Source organism: Argiope bruennichi, chromosome 4 (assembly GCF_947563725.1).
Source record: "Argiope bruennichi chromosome 4, qqArgBrue1.1, whole genome shotgun sequence".
Taxonomy (NCBI): Eukaryota; Metazoa; Arthropoda; class Arachnida; order Araneae; family Araneidae; genus Argiope; species Argiope bruennichi.
Genome location: NC_079154.1, coordinates 100,943,117 through 100,968,237, shown reverse-complemented (window position 1 = coordinate 100,968,237; position 25,121 = coordinate 100,943,117). Strand labels below are relative to the sequence as shown.

Here is a 25,121-nt window from a genome sequence, read left to right as displayed (position 1 = left end):
ATAAATTGGAACTTAGCAAGATGAGAAAATAAAAAAAGGCAATGCCTTGAAGTTAATCATTTGATTAAGCCTAATTACTTTTGTTTATAGTGCAAAAATCAAGAAAATTTTGTAATATGTAAACAAGTCAGTTTCAAATTCTAAAATCAAGCCAACGAAGATCTATAATATAAAACAGAAAATGCATATATCTATACACCACATTTTTTTTTCAAACAGAGAAATTTACAACAGGAATTTATATATATCATTTTAGAGTCCCTTCTACGGTCAATCGTGCTGTTTTCAACTTTCAGAAATAATTAAAAAAAAAAAAAAAGATAAACTAAATAAGGAAAGAATTATGATAAATTCTTCTGTGAGGGATCATCAACATCATTTACCGTCACCAATGAACAATAAGAGATTAAAAATATTGTATATAACCATACTCTGAAACAAAATTTGAAATAATATGATTAATTAAATTAATGATGTCAAAAGTTACATAAACAAGACATACGACATTTTGATATAACTGCTGCATATTTTGTGAGAACATACAACAAATCGCATATCACATTCAACAATATGAGAGCAGATGTAGTCAAACTAGGCAAGTGTTTTGCATCAACAAAATGTTTTAGTCAGTTTGACATATGTCATTTTGATAGAATAGTGACGTTAGAATGAGTAGAAAATGACTCTGAATATATTCCGAACGAAACCGAAAAATAAAACAAGAAGTTAAATACTTTTTTACATGGAACTTTCCAGAAAGAATTGTTTGATGATTTAGAAATACTCAATTTTAATATTATATTCTTCCGATAATTTCTTCTAAAATCAACCAATTTTATGATAATTAATGAGACACTTAAAAATGCAAATACTTCATTATAGTAAGTTTATAACTTTAGAATAATTAACTTTTTACAATAATTAAAGATTTACAATAGGAAGAGAGAAAAAAAAAGAGAAAAAAAAAATCAATTTGGATGAAAGGGACCGTTTTCTGCAAAAGAAGGAATATATATCATTCTTTTCTCGAGGAACAATAAAAGAAAAGAATGCTGACGTAAGTGGTTTTTAATTTTACTTTTTTCCCTTCTTTCAGCTGATAAGCTGTTCTTGAGTTCTGAAAGTGCGATGGGTTCTTGAGGAATTAATTTCGGAATTGTTTTGTCAGCATCAGGTGCTCATGAAAGAGCAAAGGCATGCCAAAAATAATAAATGGCAACAGAAAGTTGGAAGCCTCTAAGTCCCACGAAGTTTTAAATGTAGCAAAGAAAAGAATAATCAACATGCCGCAGGAAATTGTTCATTCATGTCAAAGGAGAATAATATTGCTTCTTTGTACATAGTTTATAAAACAAAATGACTTTGTTTTTTAAACTTAGTCATATATCAAGAGAAAGATCGTCCGATATTTTACCGAATTTCTATCTTCAGACTTCTCAGAGTTCGAAAAATGCATTTTTGGAATTATATCTGTCTGACTGATCATGAAAACGGCAACTCAGAAACATTTTGAGCTAAACGGATGAAATTTGGTATATGGTTTGGTATTAAATCCAGTTAATATATAAAATTGAAAGGGAAAAAAAAGTGGAATTTGTTATCCAATATTTAAAGTTTGATTTTAATTTCGTGGGTTTAATTTTAATTTCAACGAAATTGCTTTGAACATTTGGGGTTTTGCTTTAACTAAAAATTGCCTAATTCATCTCGATATTTTAAAAGCATTAAATAATTTTAAAGATTAAAAAGAGAATAAAAGATTAAAGAATTTATAAACTTAAAAAAATTAAACATGGAACGTGATTATTGAAAATTATCTCCCGTTATAATGAACTACGTTTTTTGAGTAAAGTTATAATTAAAATGATATCCTAAATAATCAAGGACAGTCCTAGAATGAAGATACGTTCTAAGTTTGTCTGGTATTTTATCAAATGTTCCGCTTATAAGAAAATAATGCAGATAAAAAGATAATTATATTGGGCTTTAAAAGGCTTGCACTTTATTTTTGGGCAGAAGGCAAGCAAGGCTAAAAGTTGAAAAAAAAAAGGCTTCCTTTTTGATATAGTCCTATAAGCTTTTCTGATTCATTAAGTAAATTCGCTCTAAACCTTGCATATATCTTGAGAGATGAAGGATTTTGATTAAGCGGCCGACAATTAATGTAATGAATCTAGCATGTCCCTTTCTATGACGAAGCGACGCCAACTACATACATTTCTGAAGTATTGAATTTTTGGTATAACATGTTTCTTGTATCGTGTGTCTTGTATTGTATCTGCGATGGTATAACATGTTTCTTGTATTGTGTGTCTTGTACTGTTTCTTGTATTGTATCTGCGATTTATTTAAGCTGTTATAATATCTTCCACATTGAGGAAATGCTTGACAGGCTCCTTGCTGGAATTTACTGCTAGCAATGTAGCAATGTTTATTCTTCAACCGAACGAAGACAAAGACACTATCAGATCCACCTTCGCTCACATGATAACAATGTTACCAACTCTAAGCAGGAATGATAAGGCAGTGAATAATGATTTTATAGATATAGTACAGATAATTTTATGTTTTAATAAATATAGAGAAAAAGTGAAATGCTAACAGACTCAAATACAAAACTCATTTACTTCATATCGTTCTATGGTTCCTTCGAACGCATTCTTTGGAATCTGCAATCGGAAGATGCGTCCTACATGAGCTCTAGTATCCGTGATGCCCTGGTTCCTCTGAAGGGCGGTAGAGAGGGCCGCTAAATATGCTATGACCCATAAGTAAAGCAGGGGCAAAGGGCCCCTCATGCTCTTCGTCATCTTCGCGCGTCACCACACGGCATTAGGTTCTGAAAAGAAAAAAAAAATCGTTTTTATTGTTGATCGTTGATACATTGGTAATTAATATGAATATTAGTTTGTGTTCATTGTAAAATAGAGAGTATTTGTCATCACTTTTTTTGCATAACAAGCAGAAAATTATATTCGTTCCGAAAACAAGTGAACAAATCTTTGATTACACATCTTAATGAAAAAATTCATTAAAATCAGCTATCGAGTTCTTCATATTGCAACATAAAAATACATATTGGAAACAAGAACCAGATTTATAATTTTTTTTTAAAACTGCGATTATTTAATATCCTGTCATATTTTAGAGAAGCTATTGTGTTTTTATGATTAATCCCAATTGCTTTAGTATAATTACCCGAGGTAGAATCAAGGATTTATGATAAAGGGAAAGATTGTACCTTCTATTCGTTAAGGAAATTTGGTGTATTTAATAACACCTAAGACAGAAATTTATTTTAGCACAAGTATAAAAAAGTAGGTTGACTTTTTGAATGATTCATACGGGAAGTTGGCCCTGTGTTTCTTAATGGAGGAAAATCAGTAAGATTTTCACTAGAAAGCCTGATGACAGGATTAGTTCCCTTCCTAACCCCAGATGGCAGCGCATTCTAGTTGTCTTGAAAGTTATGTAGAAAAGATTTCTTGTTGTGCTTGGCAGTAAAGAAAAAGTAGACGTTCACGTGGCCTGTGAGCGATGAGTAGCTCTCGAGGAAAAGCAGAGAAAATTTATTTTAATGGTGAAGCGGAAACACAGCGAGTTTCTTGTGAAATTAGTAGTTTATGAAAAAAATAATTTTTATTGTTTTTAAGAAATATTCGAAACTATATTCGATATGGAATTGCTTTTCGGAAATTGTTTAAATATAAGGTGTGATCGATGTAAATAAATGGATGACTAGTCAAGAAAACTGTTTCCGGATTTTTCTTGCGTAGAATCTTCTATTTTATGCAAACGAGACCACATGGTATGTGCTCATGAACAGTGCAGAAATACTTCGTTAGGGAAATGTCCTCTATATTCGACACCTGAATCATAGTGAGTAGATTTAGACGTTCATTTAATTATACTTAAATTTTAATAAAAAAACTTTGGTTTCTTCGAAACTTAAATGTAACTTTGGCAGAGTCTCCAGCTACAATATCTAGAAACGATTGCACCAATTAATTATATTACTCACAAACATGGCTAGTTAATTAGAATGTTCAATACTTTTTGTGCATGAATACTTTAAATTAAAGTTTTGTTTTTCTATGATAAGATGTAGTTCTTCAAGATTGATATGACAAAATTAATGCTACTTATGTGGTAATCGAACCACTGGTCGCCGAAGTTGGCTAATAAATCATTAAAAAGTCAAGGTTTTTTTAGTTTTAGTTATATTAACGTCCCGTTTAAAGCAACACTAGGGCTATTTTTGGGACGAACCTCGTAACTTTGAATCGTGGTCAGATGACGAGAACGACACCTGAGATGGCACCTCCCCCCTCTACACACCACACCACACCGTCAGGAAGACGTTTGACCTGACAGATTTAGCGTTAAAAAGTCAAGGAATATTGTCAAATAAAAGATTCCACTTTACTTCCTAATTATTCAATGTATTCTATTTATTTGCAATGCGAAAACTTCATTTGTTGCCAATGAAAAAGGAAGGAATATTTTTAAAATAATTAAAAAATCATTTACTTTTATTTTAACATAAAAAATAGCCTAACAAATATGATAGCGTGAGCTTCAAGTTTTTAACCAAACTTTCTAATTTTCTTTCCCTTTAATGATATTGAGTCGCATGACTGACTCACTTTTACTAATGCATGACAGTTAACGTAAACAACTTTTGTAAACAAGTGAACAAGAGAGAGAGAATAACTCATTTTCGATATTCAAAAGGCACATTTGTTGGAATATTATGAAATTTCTATCAATTTCTTGTTTTTAAAATATATGAAATAAAATAATGGAGCAAATGTTTGAAGCTGCCTTTCTCCCATTATGTCCTCTTTTGAAAATTATGGAATACAACACTTTTGTTTCGACAGTTTTGAAATAGCAGAATGCATGAAATGTTTATTTATCTGATTTTTCATGCATAGAATATTATTTTTTTTTTATTTTCAAACTGTAGAAGTATTAAATTTTTAAAAGAATAAGGCTTATATGCTTGCATAATATTTGCAAATAATATAATGCAACACGCATGATGCAAAAATTACTGAAAACGCTAGAAACGATCGTTGTTACTTAAGGTTAACAAATCTGGCATGTAGTTACTTCTTGCGTAGCAAATTTCAGCAAAAATTGTTTTTCTTTTCTTCAATTTTAAGAAGATTTTTATTTAGAATTCTAATGAAATTTTCTCAATAACTTCGCAGCGTTATATTGTACAAAAATAATTTTTGCACCATTTTTAAAAAATAAGCTTTTCAGTTATATCAATTTTATTTCCACACAATTTCCTCTTTCATTTTAACAAAATTTTTAAAAATACTATAAAATATACCTTACAATATTATTCATTATTTATCAGCTGTATTTATATAATGTGGGTTGCAAAAGTATTAAATATAATTTCTTGTATGAATGTTATCGTTGCTATATAATTAAAAGTAAATTAAAAGAATATAATGAAGATTGAAGAATCAAATCTAAAATTAGTATGTGTTTACGACGTTTCGGATAAAAATTCGAATTTCTTTTGCTTCTTTTTTTTTTAAAAACTAAGAGTTTTTCTTGAAGACACGTTGAATGATTTTGTGACAGTAATATTTGAGTATATACACGTCATAAAAATTTACGGAAATATATAAGCTATAATATCATTGATAACACATTCTATGGCACATGCTATCAATGAAATTTAAAAAAAATTCCTCCATCTAAGAACTGTAAACTAATTTAAAATGAAATTATTAATTACCTATATAAATGATTACCTACATTCAAAATTCTGAAGAATAGAAAATTGAAAATAAAATAATATTTTGGCAATATATGGCACACAAAGTAAAAATTTAAGGAAACCTAGAAAAGTGTCACAAAATCATTTCGCTTTAAATACACAGAATACTTTGAAAAATATTTAGTACCAAATATTTTAAACTTCGAATCTATAAGTTATATGCTTAAAATCTTTAAAAATAGTCCACTTAAATTGAGACACAATATTAATATCGAGTGTCGTTAAAGAATTGAGCTTTGACGTCTTAAGATAGACTAGATAAAAGTTTTAAATATTCAATTTTAATTTCTATCACAGGGATACAACTTTTTAAAATATAATCTAAATTATTTTTAATCAGAATGTGATATGAAAGAACTAGAGCTAATGCCAGTTGAAATTTATCCACAAATTTTGATAAAAATCAGTAGATAATTTTCTAATAGAAAGCACAGTATATTCAGTTTAATATACTATATATAATATAGTACTTTCACTTACTTTAACTTATTACAATATTATGACGCACATCAACGTAACAAATAAAACTTTAATGGTGCATACTGGTTGTTGAAGTGAATTTTTTTATAGGAAGGAATTAATCAAAAAGAAAAATCATATATAACCTATAGTGCTTACAGTTATTTTAATACATACATATTTAAATAACATAAATAATCTTAACATAAATATTTACTAAATTATTTATAAAATGTTGATATTGAATAATTACTGTAATTATTAATGCACTTATCCGCGGAAACTTGCTTATGGGGGAAAAAGCAATTTTAAAATACGAGATGTTTTTGTTATAAAATCAATACCTGATGAAAAATAATTATGTTTAAATGGTTTTAACAACGCATTTGGTTATTTTAAGACTAAAAATGGGTTAGAAATAATTGCCCTTGGATGAGAAATATTGTATCTTTCAACTAATAATACCAATAAATAAATTTCAAAAAATTATCCAAAATTCCATTTAAATGGAAATTATAAATTTAACACCCATTGGTGCAATGCATATATGTTCTGTCGCAATGGGCATCCGACTGCAAGCTATTCCTTTGTGTATATGCATCCAATCAGAAAGCTCCTTTGCCGGACATCCATCCAATCATATTATATCCTAATAATGGCGTTCCATTCTAGGAATATAGCCTCGACGCATTTCATTCATTTTAGCGACGTGATTAATTGATGAAAATATATTCATCAGATAGTGGAAGAGTAAAGATGATTATGGCATATCACGCATTTCACTTATAAAAGAAGTTGATATCAAAATGAACATTTTTATTTTCTCCAACCGTAATTCAGTCACATTTTAAAAACAATAACTTTGAACTGTATCGAACATTTCGTATGTCGAAGATCTGTCTTTTAAATGAGATTGTTTTTGAGTTATTTTATACTTAGTGATATATATTTGTGATAGGACTGTGATCTATGATAGTGCAGGAATATGACATAGAATAATTCAATATAAGGTAAAGTATTGCAAATGTATTATTATCACTTTTTTATACTTTTTAATGGTTAGGTGAAATAACAATAATTTAGGGGAAAGTGAAAATGGTTGAAAACAATAATTAAGTTAAAGTTCGCTGAAATTCTGAGAGAACTAGAAAAAAATGTTGCAAACAAAGGGGGAAAAGTTGCACTAATTCAAGTTGTAAACACGAGGAAATTTCTATAACTAATAAAGAAGCATGTGTATGTGTTGACATTCTAGGGAACAAATCGCTAAATCCGGTGCTCCTAAACTTAGCATATATATATTTTGGAAAGTTGGAAAATGTGTATTTCTGAGCGATTTCTTTTTAAAAATTCTAACTAGAATTTCAATAATATACAAATTATGCAAAATTTTGATATTTTTCTTTGATAATTCTCGAAAATATTACTACACAAACACTGATTTCTACACCAATTTGAAATTTAAAAAAAAAAGAAGTTTCTTTTCAATGATGCCAACTATTTTGCTGTATAAATTTTTCTATTTTTAATTTATAGACTATTTCTATTTTTTAAAGAATATTCTAGACATATTTTACATCTATTTTGTTGCAAATTTGTAACATAGCTTCTCAGCACAGTAAATCTCCAGGCAAGAAAGATAGTTTTACAGTAACTCTAATGAATGCTAAATAGATGCTGGGTCAGTGATTCCCGGTCTTGGGGACAAAAATGAAGGACCTAGAATATTCTAGAATCTTGACGATAACTTAATTTGCGGCGATTGTTCTAGAAGCTTTTCTGTATTGTCATGGAATCTATAAGAAGCCGAATGATAGCAGAGCTGAGGTCAGCTTCCTTTTTTTATCAGTTTACTGACTGACTCATAAGTTAGCAAACAACTTTGGTTAAACTCTGAATGTAAATACTTTTGTAATTTTTTTAGCATTTCGTTTTTAAAACTTTGAATTAAAATTTTTTCATATGCGAGATTCCAAAACTAATTCTCTTGATGACAACCACAATTAAATATTTTATCATTTCATTTCTCGCAGTATCGATCAGTTAACCTGCAGAAGTGGCCTTCCTAAAACATTCTCACAATTCTCTCTAAAAAAGTCGTTCTCACATACTTACTTCCGTATAAAATTGTTGACCTTGAGTAAGGCAGCGAATGCCTTGTATAGCATTGGATAATAATAGTTATAAAATATTGATTTTAGCGCGAATGCAGCATTTTTTGTGAATTTATTGTGTAATATTTGGGATTAATTCCCAATTTATTGCTTAATATTTGGGATTATTGTGTAATATTTGGGATTAATTAATTAATTAATTGTGTAATATTTGGGATTAATTAATTAATTAATTGTGTAATATTTGGGATTAGGTATTTAAGAACCCAATTTATATTTTGGACTTCTTTTTTTAAAACCTATTGAAATAAAAATTTGATGTACTGCAATTATAAAGCAAGTAAACATGTCAAATTTCATTTATTTAGGTTATTTTTTTTATTTTTTTTTATTATTATTTTTTTTTTGTTACATATATGCGAATACGATTTTCCTTTTGAACAGAATTGATTCAGAATTCAATAAGAATGTATACTTTATATCCTAAAATTCTATTTATCTAGTTTTTTACGTTTTGTTGTTATCGTGTTCACTTATACTTGGGCAACCGGACAGACAAACATTTTCAGAATGAATTTTATTCAAAATTTGATAGAAATCTATAATATCAAGTTGTAAAAATCGTCTGTCGTAATCGTGTAATCGTTAAAATCTCCAATTCGAATTTTTGACGATTACACTATTTTTCCCCCCTTTTTTGTATATTTCGTATATGAGAAAATAAAATCAGCTTTCATAAAGATTAAATATTTATAAAAATGGTTTTTGAACGCAGTATAGTAAAAGTCTTTGTTTTTGGGTATTCACAGAGCTCATCTAGGTTTGAAATATTCTTTAATTACATTTCCAAGATCCTTTTTTACACTATCATAGACACTGACACTAAAATGCATAACTCAAGTTACTATACACTGAAAAGGTTATCCTTAATCTCAAATTGAAATATTAATACGGGTACTCATCTACATACCTTTCAGATAAAATATTACACCATCATAAGCGTAGCCTGTTAAACAACCGGAAAAAAATATGCAATTTCTCCACACCCATTGCAAAAACAAAACAAAAACACGGTAAACACAGTGAATAAAAAATAATAAATAAAACTAGTTCAAGTTAAGTCATCGGTCCTGTGACGATGACAAAATGCGACAGAGATCCACGAGATATCGAGCGAATCAAAAAATGAATAGCTAGGAAATTACCTCCCAAAGAAAAGGATCGTCTTACAAAATGCCACGCCTTTCTTTTTCTTTCTTTTAAATATATATGAGTACTTTTATGAGTTGAAACAGCTGCACATACTTGAAGGACGCATTCCACCACGAACAGTCGAAATCTAGAAGGAGTTCGTTTGAAACAAGAACAATGTTTTTAAGTGTTTATTCTCGCATTCGAAATTTCGAACGTTTTGGAACGGATTTTATCTTTTTCGGCAAAGGAACGTTAATGCTAGCCAAGAACAAGAGCTTGTTTGAAAAGATTTGTTTATGAGTTTTATTTTTCCGGTCTTCTTTGAGGGCTGGTAAAGTGGCTACTACTACATGGAGGTCATTCGGTTTCAAATGAACAGAGTTGGCAAATTCGATGAAGTGGGCCAGACTCATACACAGAGCACCATTTTCGAGCACGAAACTAAGTTAAACAAAAACATTACGATTGTTATTACTGTTATGCATTTATATTAATAATAAAGATGGATATATATATATACGTGTGTGTGTGTGTGCGTGTGTGTGTATGTTTTGGTGCTCTACAGGCCAAATCATTTAACTACAGATGCTAAATTTGGGGTGGAAATATGCATCTTAGAGCGATTTTTTTTTGGAATTTTAATTTTAATTAATTAAAAGTTAAGCTAAATTTAAGATTTTTTCAGCGATTACTTCCAAAAATATTGCTGCACAAAATTGAGTTTTATACCCTTATTAAATTTTAAGATTTAATTTTTAGTAACACCTATCTAATCGTCGTTCAAATTTTTCCTGAATCTTGGTAATTTTTTTAAAAAGTACTTTTTTTGCTCAATTTCCAATAACAGATTATATTGTTGTTCTTAAAATTTAAACGGTTTTCGTTGTTTCATTAAATATTTAATTGCGAAATTTCTTTTATTGTTGAAAACTAAAAATAAATGATTATGTTTAATTTTATTGCAACCTTCAAGGCGGATAAAAAAGTGGTTACAATGCCTCGAAATTCTGAAGATAAATGCATCTGAAATTTACATTTTTAATAGCGCTATTATGCCATGGGATTGATATCCATCGGAAAAATTCATCATACAATAAACAGAGCATATGTAAGAGGATTAAAACGACACAATTTTAATGCCTGATAACATGAGAGAATCATGGGAATGAAGTTAACGATTTAACTAACATTAAATGTAACAAATATTCCAGACGAGCTAGCTAGTCGCCAAGGGCAAATAGTATAATAATATAAACAGATGGATGTTATGACATGCATTATAATACACGCAATAGCTTTCAGACGATGGAATTTAGAAATTGGAATTTGGTTAATTCGAAGATGACAGAACTACAATATATATGTGTAATGATATTTTAAATTCTGCTTTCAATTTTAATTAATTTCCAAGGTTTTATCTTAATTTAGCCCATAGTAACTTCATTCTAAAATATTCTCTTATTTATTGATACAATTCCTCTTTCTCTGCTTAATTAATTCAAGAGAAGCTTTGTAAAATTGCTGAATCGGCTAAAAGCCTAACTCCGCGTGAAGGGCTAGAAAAATGTCCAATAAGCACATTCTTTTTTAAAAGATCCCTGTTTTTCCCTTACCTCATCGACGCGTGTAGCAAAAATCCCTGTCGAAATCTTAATAATATATTAGCACTATGAAGAAATATTTTCCCTATCAAAATCTCAGGTTATATAAGACCAGGGATAAAATGTTCAAGAGCTTTTCCCTCATTCCTTTCTGTGTCGTTCTGTGTGCTCGTCGCTTGTACATAATGCCTGCTTCTCCAAAATGAAATAAAACGACGCCACAAAATCGAAAGTCTCTTCACTGTCTTCAAAACTGCATCCTGCTTCACATAAAATAATGCTTACATATATATGTATATAAATAATTTTTATATTTAAATTTCTAACTTATGTAGGACAGAAATCGCCATTATTACATATTGCCGGATGACAACAGACAAATGTAATCAAATCAGTATATGAAACACTACAAATTCCTTCATTCAACGCTGTAATAATTGCACATAATTCAACATTTCATTAATTAAACGAAATAAAAAAATATTATTAGAAACGCTCTGGATTAGACTGTGGTGAAAGCTTATAAACCAGTTAACAACTACCAATGTAGCAAAATGCGATGTGCGAGTGCAGAACCTGGGAACTTCTGGTTCGCAGTCCAGTAACATGACCATGATACAAAAGCAATTGTTCGGGTATCTTAGTAGTTAACTGGCTTATAAGCTTTCACCAAAGACACATCAGAAACTCTTTTACACAAAGGAAAGAAGACGTAAAAGAAAAAAAAAATAGGCGCCAAAATTTAAAGCGGTGAGAAAATAGACTTATCTATCCCATTTCTAGATGGGAATTGCTATTACTTATTTATGGAAATAGTTGATCTTTCAAATTAAGTATCTTATAAAAATGGTTTTGAAATTACCTTTTTAATTACATAATTTCATTTTTGCACTGTGTTTCAGTATTTTTAATAATTTTTTAAAGTTTTATTTAAAAATATTCGAACAAATTATTTATCTTAAAAAATATACTTAAGCGATGAAGGGTGTTTTAGCACACTCGAACATCCCTAAATATAAATAACAGGAACTCTAAATGCTTCTTCAAGCGAAACCAGCTGAAATACACATTTTTGCATGTGTGAATTGAGTTTATTCTTTCGCTTAGCATGCTCATTAGGGATTGCAATACCGGTATACCGGGATACCGAATACCGGTATTTTGAGCCATTTTACAATTTCGTAATACCGGTATTCACAAGTTTAAATACCGGTTTTTCGGTATTTACTAGAAATTTTTTAAATTGTCTCCACTATATGGTCAGGGATCGCCAACATAGCAAAATAGTATACGTTTTTGTTTTTATGTCTCCCTAACTGACGAAATTAATTAGCTAATGAATGGCTTAATTAATTGCTTAAATCTAAATTAGCGAAACATGGATTATCCCTGAAAGAAGATATTGTATCCATAACGACTAATGGAGCAACAGTTATGAAAAAATTTGGAAAGTTGATTGGTGCAAATCAGCAATTGTGCTATGCTCATGGAATTCAATTAGGAGTAATAGATGTATTATACCAAAAAAATAAAGAACAGAAGAATCCAAATATTGTGGATATAGAAACTTTTGATTCCGATATTGAAGAGATTAAGAGGGAGGGTGATATTGACAATGAAGATAATGACAATGTAATTGTGGAAGTTGATATTGCTAATGAGGATGAAATATTAACCCATCAAGAATTGCTTCCTATAATTTATAAAGTTCGAAAAATTGTTGAGATATTTAAACTTGCCCCTACAAAAAATGCCATATTACAAAAATTTATACTAACTGAAAATAAAACAGAATATATGTTAATAATAGGTTCTAAGACACGTTGGAACATTTTACTCCTAATGATGGAACGGTTTTTGAAATTTAGAAATCCAATCCAAAAAGCAATTATTGACTTAAACCTGCAAATTAATTTTTCAGACAGTGAATTCGACTTAATATCCAGAACTATATCAGCTCTACTTCCAATAAAACTGACTATAGAGGAATTATGTAAGGAGATATTTTAATTTATTAACAGCTAATGCAAAAATAAATTTCATGTTGTAATCATGAAAGAACAGCACACATCACTATCTGAAGAATGATATATTACATTGAAAAATCGCACAGAAGAAAGGCATACCGAAATAGAAAATATCTTATGGTATTTACATAATTATAATGATTTTAAAAATGAAAATGAAAAAGAAGAAAAGAAAATAATCAATTCAAATCTGATTCAGTTTATAGTAAATTTTCTTACAATTTTTTACCCACAAAACTATCCACATTCAGAAGAATTCGGTTCAGTTATCGAAGATTATGATGACACTAATGTCGATAGTGAAAAGAAATTGTCTCTTGAACAAAAATTAGAGTTAGCTATAAATAAATTAAAAAAAAAATCAACGAACCAAAATACAATACAGAAATCAGCTATATCCAAAACCATCCGACTAGAAATTGATTTATTTGAAGATGAGGGATTTAGAGGTAAATACTTGGACAAAGTATATCGCGTATTACTAACAGTATCACCAACTAGCGTAGATGCCGAAAGAGTGTTTTCGACAGCTGGTCATTTTTACACAAAATTACTTTTCAGCTTTATTGACAGTACAATTGATTCATCATGTTTTTTAAGATCACATTTCAAAAATTTGTAATAGTATCACAGACTGAATAGTGATATTTACACTTTTTTTGTGATTTAAATAAATAAGTTGTTCCTTTACTTTTTTGTGATTCTTTATATACTGTTATAATTTACAAGTTCCATATTATTTTTTGTGATATTTACACTTTCTTATAAAACTGGCAAATAAAACAAAGAAACACCTTGTTTTCTTTCTTTTTCCAAAATTTCTAATACCGGTATTAAAACCGGTATCCCGGTATTAAGATCTAAAAAATACCGAATACCGGTATTGAAATTTTGGTCCGGTATTGCAATCCCTAATGCTCATAGAACTTGTAATGGCTCCATAATCAAATTTTTGAATTTCTAAAATGCTAACTAACTATGCTAACAATCCTTTTCCGTGATAAAAGTATCCTTCTCAACGTAAAAACTGAAAAAAAACCCTCCCAAAGAAAATGGAATATTATTGATATTCAAAAATAAATAAATAAAATTCATTATAAAATAGTTTATAAAAAGCGTTTAAGTCACGATAATTTCAATTATCATTTTTTAATTTAGAAATACTGATAAAACGATGTTTCCGATAACCAATATTGTTTCACACATTCTGCTGCTCCAAGCCATTTGATGTTACAATTTATGAAGTTTTGAGCTGCAAGGAATTAAAAAAGGGTATTTAAAATTTTAAGCAATTTGGAATCATTTTACTCATGAGAAATCAATTAAAATCATTAAAATGAAATCAATTAAATCATTAAATTTAAAAGATTTATTTCCATCGACGTTAGTAAATGAGAAAATTTGGCTTTCTGACTTTTTTACAGACATTAAATGGATCTGTATGAATTCCCATTTTCACCACAAGCGCGTCGAGTTAGTGTATTTCTGAATTAAGAAACAAAAATTAAGTCATTAATAAAATGAATGTCACGATTCGATACATGTTTTCAGTGAATTTCAAGCATTTTAAAGATTTAATGGAATTAACAATGCATTTCCAAAAACAGATAAAATCTATTCATAAATTGAATAATTAATTAATTAAAGCATTGATCTTGAGGATTTGAAATCTTCAGTTGATTTCTACATCTATTTTCTAATTATATTATATTTAATAATATTTTTAGGGTTATAATCAAACATTTCCAAGAAAGTAGTATTGAAAGTAGCCGTTTTTATTACTTTAGACGTAAAGCAAAACAGAGATTATTTTAGAATAATACGTATCTTTCAACAATGCTAGTATTACAGAAATATAAATAAAATAGAAATTATAAGTAAATATATATTTAACTTAAATTCAAATTATGTTAAAGTAACAAAATTATATAGATTCTGTAATCAAAATACTAAGTGTTTTAATTCCTCGATGGAAATGACAAATAATGATGTCATAATATCTTTTATGCTTTCTAAATTTTTAAAAATATGCAATACTCCTCCACATGGGACGGTCCATTTTACTAATTAATTCATATTTGATTTAATACTTAATTCTTATTCAATTCAATTAATATTTATTCAATTGAATATTCCAAAGTTAATTCAAATGAGAATCTTCGTATACTTTCAATTTATAGAGTATTTTCGAAGAATTCAATTCGAAACATAATGGTGTCTTAAACACGACAGAAAATCCCAAATCTATAGTCTGCTCCAAATGCAGCACCCAAGTTACTAAGTCAATCAAGTTTAGAAGTAGATTACTTCCGGGTTCGAACACGCCTTGAAAGATCCATAAGATGTTCCAAGAAGACTAGCCTTACGCCTTTCTCTGCTGACACAGCCATTTGTTCTGTTAGGAAGCATATAAACTTCTCCGGCCTGTTCCGAATTGCGCGCAGAATGCAGAGATCAGAGGTTAAATTTATTTTTACTTCGGGGCGGTGTAAAAAGAACAAGTTTGTTTCATGAACGGAATTAGGATATGAATGGAGTCCACTGTGGAATTCTGACTTGTTTCTGATAACATCATTCCGCCCAAGCCATGCTCTTTATCGCGTGGAATCGCTAGTTACAATACGATTTACGTGCTTTTCAGCAAGTATGGGAATGGCGGAAGAAAAAAGACACCATTTCATGAGAGACGACGTTATAAAAGAGAGTATTATTAAAGTCTTTCATTCGTATTTCTTTCCAGAATGTTTTTAAATAAATTAGAATCAAATTTATGATCTAAATATCTTATTTAGACATCCATATTATCAGCGTGATCAAATTCTGAAGAAATTTTCAATCTTCCGTATGAGGAGAAATAAAATAATAATAAAAAAAAACTGCTTTTTGCGAATTATGTCTGTTTGTGAATTATGTAATTCAAACATTGAACGAATCAGACAAATGAAATCTCGTACATGATCTTAACATTGAAATTGTATATATTTACAAAACATAACACCAGGAGGTGTGTTTGTCATGCGCATGTCAGCATGCAATATGGTAAAGAGATGAATTTTAACAAATTTGGAGAGAAAATGCAATTTTCTCACCAAAAATTATAGACTTGCATCCACTTTATATTGAAACTGTCTAAGTTTGGTTGCTTGTTGATTTTCCTATGTATGTATACAAGATAATTAAAAACAAAACAAGCGATATTAATGACTTTAAACGCATATAAGCATAATATAAATATAAGTCATCATGGCTATGTATATATGTGTACCACATCCATCCTAAACAATACAGCAACCAAATTTTATACACTTATTATATAAAACACGAGAAAGATTGCTTTAAACATTTCAAAGTGCAGAAATTAATTAAACATTCAATCAATAAGAAATTAACAAAACTTTTGACTTTGAATTATTCCAACTCTATTTTTTTTAAATATCTTCTTTCATTTTAATACGTTTTTTTTTTTTTTTTTACCTCACTTTGCATTGGTTTAAATGTAGAGATATATTCATGTTTAAAACAGCATAAATCAATCGCTGAAACAAAGACACTCTTTCTTTTACTTCAGCATTTGCGGACAAAATTTGCAGCACTAATATGCCGTCAAAACGTTTTGGAGAAAATTAGTTAAACGTAGTTTTTAAAAATCATCTGATTCAATTGTTATTCTAGTTTTAAATATGAGCAGATAATAAAAGAATTTTTTTACGTTTAAATATTTTATAAAAAAACTGTTTCTAAATTAATTAGCATTGAATTTTTAAAATTCTAAATAGCGCCAGTATATCAATTAGTTTAATGTAAAAATTATAGATCTGTATCTAATTTTGCATTAAATTCATTAAATGAATGCCCATTTCAAAATTTATGTATTCAAGAACATGTGAACGTGATAATACAAAAACATACCAAGCGAGATAAATGAAATTTGGTTTGTAGTTTTGACGTCTAAATTACAGAACTGTATGGATTTTGGATTCAGTTGGTCAAAGGCAAAAGATCCACACTGGATAACCGATTTTCTTCTTCTTTCGAAGCTAAACAAACAAACAAAAAAACCCATCTCTTTATAATGGAAGTTAATAAAAGAAGCAGATAAAGGAATAAACATCCGCTGATTCTAATAATACTGTTTGGCTTATAAATATATGTGGGGGACAAATATTCTTTATACAATTTATCTTGAATTCTAACTCATAATAATTTTATTTTCATTTCTTCTTTCACTTCTATCGGGGAATCGTACTCACTTCAGCAACATCAATTTAAAAAAAAAACATTTATAAGTTCAAGATCTTACCATGACCGTGGTAACTAGACAGTAAAAATGTACGTCTGATCTTATGCAAATTTAAAGTGAAAAACAGAAAACTGACACCCGCAATTCATGGGAAAACTCTAAAGGAATGCATTAATTAGCTTAATCAGCACGCTGAATGCGCGCCGAGAGGCAAGTTCACCAGTGCTATTCTCAATAAATATATCCGAGACAAAACAGTGAAAAAAAGGATTCAGGCTGAATTAAAACAGTAGGAATCGCTGAAAGATCTAGATCTTTCATTTATAAATTTTTCAATCTTCCACATATTTTTTAAAGTGAAGTTAAGACAAACAAGTTTTAATAAACGCAGACATTTGTTTTTACTTGAAACATAGTATCAAGATGAAGTCAAAAGAATTCATCATGGTGCTTTTTAAGTGATAAGTTATGAACTTTCTTATTTTTTTAAAAAAATGTTTATCTGTTAACTTGTAACTATGCATGTCACTGACATCTTTTCCAAGCAATACAAATGGTAATTCTGTCTCTTTTCAACATTTGATACAATAAGTTAAATCTCAGTCGAGTTCTTGTTTTTTGTGCAGCCATAATCATGACATTATTATTCGAGTTGTTGTATAAAATTAAAGAAAAAAAGATAAATAAATTTTATTTTTTTATTTTGTAGAGGACGATTCAAAAGCCCATAAGGGGAGAAGAAATTTATAAACAAAACACAATCTTACAGGAAAATAAAAATGGAGCACTATATTTGAATATCAGATCTAGGAATTTAAATTTTTGACTAAGTGCAAAGAATATACTGCAGAACACAAATGTTAAGATGGCGGAAAGCATTGCAAGAAATCTTCATCGCAGCTACAAATATTCACAAAATGCCGCAATTTTAGAACTGTGAACTAGCGTGATTGAGAAGGACAGAAAATTTTGAGAAACGGTTGTGATAAGAGAATAATTTCAAATGTAAAGTACCGCCAAATAAGCAATTTCTGCCCAATATTAAATTGCTGTTTTTGTATTTTCATGAACTTTTATTTAATAACGGTAGCGTTTTCTCAATCCTCTAAAAGTTTGTAAGACCATTTTGAACCAACCACGTTGCATATTGTGAGGAGCGCACAGAAAAGATTATGACAAAATATGTTTGATCGAAATTCCTTGTTTCTTTTATCAAATACTTAGCCTCGGCCTAACATTACATACTAATGAGAAGAATATAACATTTAAGGTTATGCATCAAAATTCTGCTTTTGCATTTCAAAATGTTTGCTTCAATTATCAGAAGAGTGTGGGGCCGCGGTGGCCTGGTGGTAAGGTCTCGGCTTGTAAGCCTTAAAGCTTCAGATTCGAGACCCGATTTAACCGAAGAACCGTTGTGTAAGGGAGTCTGTTGCACGTTAAATCCGTCATGCCAAACGTCCTCCCGCTGGTGTGGAGAGGAAGGTGCCAGCTCAGGTGTCTTCCTCGTCATCTGACCACGGTTCACAAATAGCCCTAGTGTTGCTTTACAACGGGGCGTTAATATAACTAAACTAAACTAAAGAAAAGGGTGAAATAACTAGATTAAATCATCATGCACATAATTTTTTAATCGATTTGTTCTCAGTTCATCGTTAAGGATGTTAATAAAAAATATATCAGAATTCAAAAGATGATTTTAAAATTAATTCATTTCGATATAAAAAAAGATTAGATTAAATTTAACTTGAATATCAATTTTTCTTTCAGAAACAGCGCTGTATATGCACACATTTAATGGTAATTTAAAAGATTGTAAAAAATAATGATATTAATGAATTCATAGCAGATCCGTAGTTAATTAATAATAATATAACAATTCTAATAATATTTATAACATTTTATTAAAAACATGGGTTTGCAAAATTTTTGTAAATCTAAGTGAATTTTTATCAGAGAAGAATCTATTAACTTAAATTAAACTATGTACCAGAAAAGTAACATGATGCATTTTTCTGATGTAAAAAAGAAACTAGCATTTTAAAATACTAATTAAATCGTAGCACATATATTTCAAATTTATTTAATTATATGAAGCATTAATAATTAATTCACCAAAGCTAACTATTAATTCTTTTTTTAAAAACCATCTCTTCTTTAGAAGCATTCATTAATTATTAACATTTGCAGTATAGTAGCTAAAATTATCCTCTACTATAACATAATTTTTTTATGGTATTTTTAACACCATTTTAATAAAAATTAGTTACTTTCCCCATACAATATAGTTACACACATATTAACATCCCCTACCATATAAAAAATTTAAAAGTTTCGAACATTAAAAGAACTTTCGGCATTAAAATTTTATAGCAGAGCCTAGTCATCGAATTCATTTAAACATGTGCTTATTCTTTATTCAAGTCAAAGAAGTAGGCGTATTTATTCATTGAAACATGCGACGGAAAAATGTAATTGCTGAAGCAACGCAACGCCCACGTTATATTGATTAACACAAAGTCTGCTTTTAGTTTCATTCAAGCGATAGTCTAAAATAATCACAGAGAAAAGAAATTGTATTATTTACTTCAAAAGAGAAAATTGCGAAGATGAAAAGCAACCGAGAGATATTTTAGGTAGATTCATTCATTGTGTACTTTTTTTTACCTCTCTGTTTCCCTATAAATTGCCTTTTGTTTAGCTAGTCATTGGCATTAACAAGAACGCAGTCTGGAATCTCATTCATAAAAGAATAGATACCTTTGACATTTATAGAAAGTTCTGAATTAGCAACATAAAGCAAATTTCATTCATAAAATTGAAAGGGTTATTTAAATTATTTTATGTCATCAAACGAAAAACTAATTGAAATTTTTTTTTGCGAAAATAAAATAATTAAGAAATAAAATTGAATAACGATGCCAATATGAATTTTAGTTACATGTTTTTTGATTCTTAAAATAATTCAAGAGGTTGATTCTTTAGAATTGAATGAAAAATATTGAATAATCAAAGTGTATAATTAGGTTTATTATGAAGTATATGATTAAATTAATTTGGAAAATATGTTTTTCTGAAAAATAAAATATTTCTATGCTAGGATGTAATTATAATAATATATATTATAAGTTAATTTTGGATGTAAAGGGAAAAAAAATCATTGCAATTATTCATAATGATTTTTTTTGTAACTTGATTTACTTTACTTATTAAGATTTTGTTTTCGGAAAAAAGTTCAAAATAAAATAAGAAAAATTTTAATTGTTATTTTTAATAATATAATTTTTCAATGCGCAAAGAATTTTTTAAAATAGCAATAAAAATTATAATTTTTTGAGAAATGGATAATAATTATGATAAGAAAGTGAAAGCCGCAAGCATTTAAGGAAATAATGTGTGTGAAGAAAAGGTTGACATTTCAAAGAAAACGAAAATAATAATAATAATAGTAATAATAATGAATTAATATTCTAAAATCGAATTTTGTAAATTATTTTTATAAAAAAGTCAATGAAGCATTTAATTTTCTTATTCAAATATATTTTACTGATATAATCAGCACACACACACACACACACACACACACACACACACACACACAAAAAAAAAAAAAAAACGAAATTTTAGTTAAAAAAACAAACAAAATAAAATTTCAAGAATAAATATTGTTATGCGAATGAACTTTTGTTTTTCCAAAATTTGATACTGGAACTAATAAATGCTTATGCGTTTGAGCTACGCTATTATAATTTCGGAGAACATCTGAAAATGTTGCAAGGAGAAAATAGCGCGTGAAATCACAGAAGAAGACAAAAAATATTAGATAACGTGAGAAGTGCATCATATTAGATAATTTCATTAAAGATATTATAAGGAGTAACTTTAGTCTTTATTCTTAAATAATTTTTGTTAAATTAATTTTCTACTAATTAAAATTACTTTTTATTGTTTTTTAATGCAATTTTCACAAAATTTCAATGCAAAGTACACTTTATGAGTAAAAATATTCTCTTTTATATCAATTTACAATAACAATTAATGTTTTTACATTTCTCAATGAATAATTTTCATAGTATTTTAATGCAAAATTATTCTTTATGAGGAAAAAATGATTTTTCTTTTAAATCAATTTTCAGGAACAATTACTAACCTTACTGAAATATTAAATATAAGAATTCTTTTATTACAGTTGAAGAATAACCGTAGCAAGATCTTCTTTAAATAACAAACAAGTAAATTATAAATTGAAATTTCCTAAAGATTTTATCAGATTAATGCATTTTAATTAATCTGTATTTTTTTCAGAAAATTTAAATAACATTTCTTCTTTGAATCCCTTTATTATTTGAAATTATGATAACTAAAAATAAAAAAACGCATATGACCATATAAATATTTTATTCTTTTAACAGTGAAAATGCAACATATTCATTCCAAAAGAATTTTTAATAATTAATAAAAAATAAAAATGATAAAAATGCATGCACACGCACACGAAATTTCGTAAGATATATTTACGAAATTTTTAAATTTTCTGTAAGGGACAAACGTAGTCCCTATGGAAAAAATAAAATAAAATAAATAAATAAATGCATAAAATAATTAGCATTTATGAAAAATTTTTTAATGATGATAAACCATGAGCAAGAAATAGCAAAAGTCGTTTTTGCACAGTCGCAAGATAAAATTATTAAGCTAAGATAAATAATTAAAATAAAAAGTGGAACAGTGAACAATAATCAATGCTGAAACTTACCCAACAGCTTTATCAAGAAATGCAACTGCTATTAAAGTAAAACATTGCGCAAAATATAATGTGCAACTATAAAAGAATTTTAATTATGAAATTAAAATAAAAGTGGAACAGTGAACAATAATCAATGCTGAAACTTACCCAACAGCTTTATCAAGAAATGCAACTGCTATTAAAGTAAAACATTGCGCAAAATATAATGTGCAACTATAAAAGATTTTTAATTATGATGAACTGCGAATAGGAAACGAAAAAAATCATTCTTAATTTGTCTTGGAAGTGAAATTTTTAACAAATAAAATATTCATTTAAACTGAAACAATGAACAACATATGTTAACGTTTTAAGAACTATTAACCGCAAATAGAAAACAATAAAATCCTATTTTAAAGTGCAAAATGAAATTTTCAGCTATTAGTCAAACAGTTCTTCAAAGCGTAAAACTACATTTAAAGTAAAGCGATAGATGATTATAGATACTAAAGCTTGTTCAAGAACACCATAAAAATGCAACTATTGTTTATTTAAAAAGAATGCATAATATATAACTTGCAATTGTGGAAGTATTTTAAGGATGATAAACCGCGAACAGGAACTGTTACTTTTACATTACGGCAAAAGTCAAATGTTTAAATGCAAGACAAATACTTCTTTTATGAATATATATGCATTTGCAGTAAAATGATGAATAATATAAGATACTGGAAACTTGCTTAAGCACACCATCAAGAGTTGCAAGATTCAAGAACAAAGTACTACGTCAAAACTTTCGATAACGAAACTCAAGAAGAGAATAAAGGAAAAAAAAAGAAGAATGCTCACGTCACACGAACTCCTTTATCCAATTCTTCACTTAACTCAATCGCACGAGCGAACAACTGCAGCACGAAAGCAGGCGAGGGAACAAACATTTCATTGTCACTGCACATTTGCCCAGCGCTTTTGAGTGAAGTGTGCGAGGAGATCTTCATAGGCAAAGTGGACCCTGGGCTAACGTACACAAAGATCTTGTTGGAACATCGAGTAAAGCCACACAAAGATCAATACAGCGATTTTCGGCCGATAGCTTTACGTTCCCCGGGTTACTAAGTTTGAGAAATCGAATTTTCCCCTACGCTGCGCTGTAAGTCCCTGAGAACAGGGAAAAGGATGGGAGAGATGTTTAGAAATAGAAACTCGATACTTCAAAATTTCGGTGCTAGAAAGAAAAAGCAGTTTTCAGTCCGTTAAAGTTTTAGGGGAATTCCCGAGGGAATGAAGATAATCAAGAATATATTTTAGGCATTGAAGCTTTGAGCACTTTAGATCGATTTTAAGTTCACATTACACTACATAATTTACACTAAAAAGTTTTATGCAGGTGCAGACTAAAAATTTTAAGTTCTTTGCGCATATTTGATTTAAGCAAGGTTTGGAATTAAAAATTTCAGCTATAAAAGAAAAATTATTGAATCTTAGGATTCTCTGTGGGATTTCTGAAGATGTGCATATAAAGAATGATATATATATATATATATATATATATATATATATATATATATATATATATATATATATATATATATATATATATATATATATATATATATATATAGATATATACAATTAATATAATTTTATTATGGACAGTATTCCAATGAAATTATATGATGAAACTTAAGATTTTAAGGCATTAATAGAAAAAAACAAATTCAAAACTTCATCTCCCTAAAAAAATAGGGATTTATTTCTTCATAGCAACTAATAAAACAAGTTTGATTTATTTTTGAACAGCAAACTCAAAGAAAAATTTCGTTAAACAAAAAATATGAATGCTAGAGAAATTTTATTATGATAAATAAAAATTCCTTTCTTTTATGATAAATCTTAAGCATCTAATATTTTTTTTAAAAAAATTACTTTTACGGCTATTATCAAGTATCAAGTTGAAAATTTGTAAGATACAGAAGAATTTTTGCTTTCGTTATATTCAAAATTTTAGAATAAAACTTCAATGCATGTCCTTCTTACGTTCTACAATTGCAAATTCTAATTGAAATCAGATATCACAATTTTTGAAAAAAGGAGAACTGCCTTTTTATACTAAAGACATGGATTTGTTTAGGATTTAACAAAAAAGTTTCAAAGCTGAAAAATTTGAATTGCTTTCCGAAAACTAAAGCAACAGATATTGCTATCCAATATTTTATGGTAGTCGATAAAAATAATAACGAAAATAATGTGCTGTAACATGCCTGGGTTAAAAGTTAATGTGAAATGGTGGTGGGGGAGGGAGATGAGAAAGGCTTGGGAACTCGATACTTTGCTGTAATTTGACACTTAGGAAAAAATTATTCTCAATACTGTTGATTTATTTTTTTCAGCTGACTTGAAGTTTCCAAACGGCTTATAATACGGAGGAACTACGCTAATTTAAACGTTTGAAATTTGAATTCGTCGATATTTCCAATTTTCCTCTGATTAATATTATCTTTGAAGTTTTTTTATTATAATATTTTTATTACTCATTATAATAACTTACTTTTATTTATTAGCTATGAATTTTTTTATTAAAATTATTAAATATTAAAAATAAATCATTACTGGCAATTTTAGTTTCAAAATTATTTTCTCCCTAGCTGTGCCCATTTCAAGCCAATTTTCCCTCATTCAAATTTTTGGATAAATCGAATTTTATTCTAAAACTTTCATTTTCAGATTAATTAAATTTTATACTAATCAATTTAAAATAATATAAATTAAAGCCATTCAAATCTCAAAACAATTAAAAACCAAAAATTATTGAATCCATCAAATTTATATCATTGCGAGTTGTTATGGCTTATATATATATATATATATATATATATATATATTTGTTGAAATTTAAATCATGATTGTTTTACTGACAAAATAAAGAAAAAACGTTTCCTATTGTTTGAAATCCGAAT

At 28.5% G+C, this 25,121-nt stretch overlaps 1 protein-coding gene across 2 annotated transcripts in view; it reads right to left on the bottom strand.

The window, feature by feature from the left end:
- Nucleotides 1-25,121, bottom strand: part of LOC129965450 (dystroglycan 1-like) — a 73,444-nt gene that overhangs the window by 12,110 nt on the left and 36,213 nt on the right. The window contains exons 1-2 of one of the 2 annotated variants that reach the window (XM_056079323.1): nt 23,014-23,256; nt 2,628-2,839 (exon numbers count right to left, since the gene is read on the bottom strand). In XM_056079323.1, coding sequence (XP_055935298.1) covers nt 2,628-2,810 — 183 coding nt within the window. In that variant the 5' untranslated portion in view covers nt 2,811-2,839; nt 23,014-23,256. Of the gene's footprint in view, nt 1-2,627; nt 2,840-23,013; nt 23,257-25,121 lie in introns of those variants that run through there. The other variant, XM_056079322.1, reaches the window with a different exon arrangement.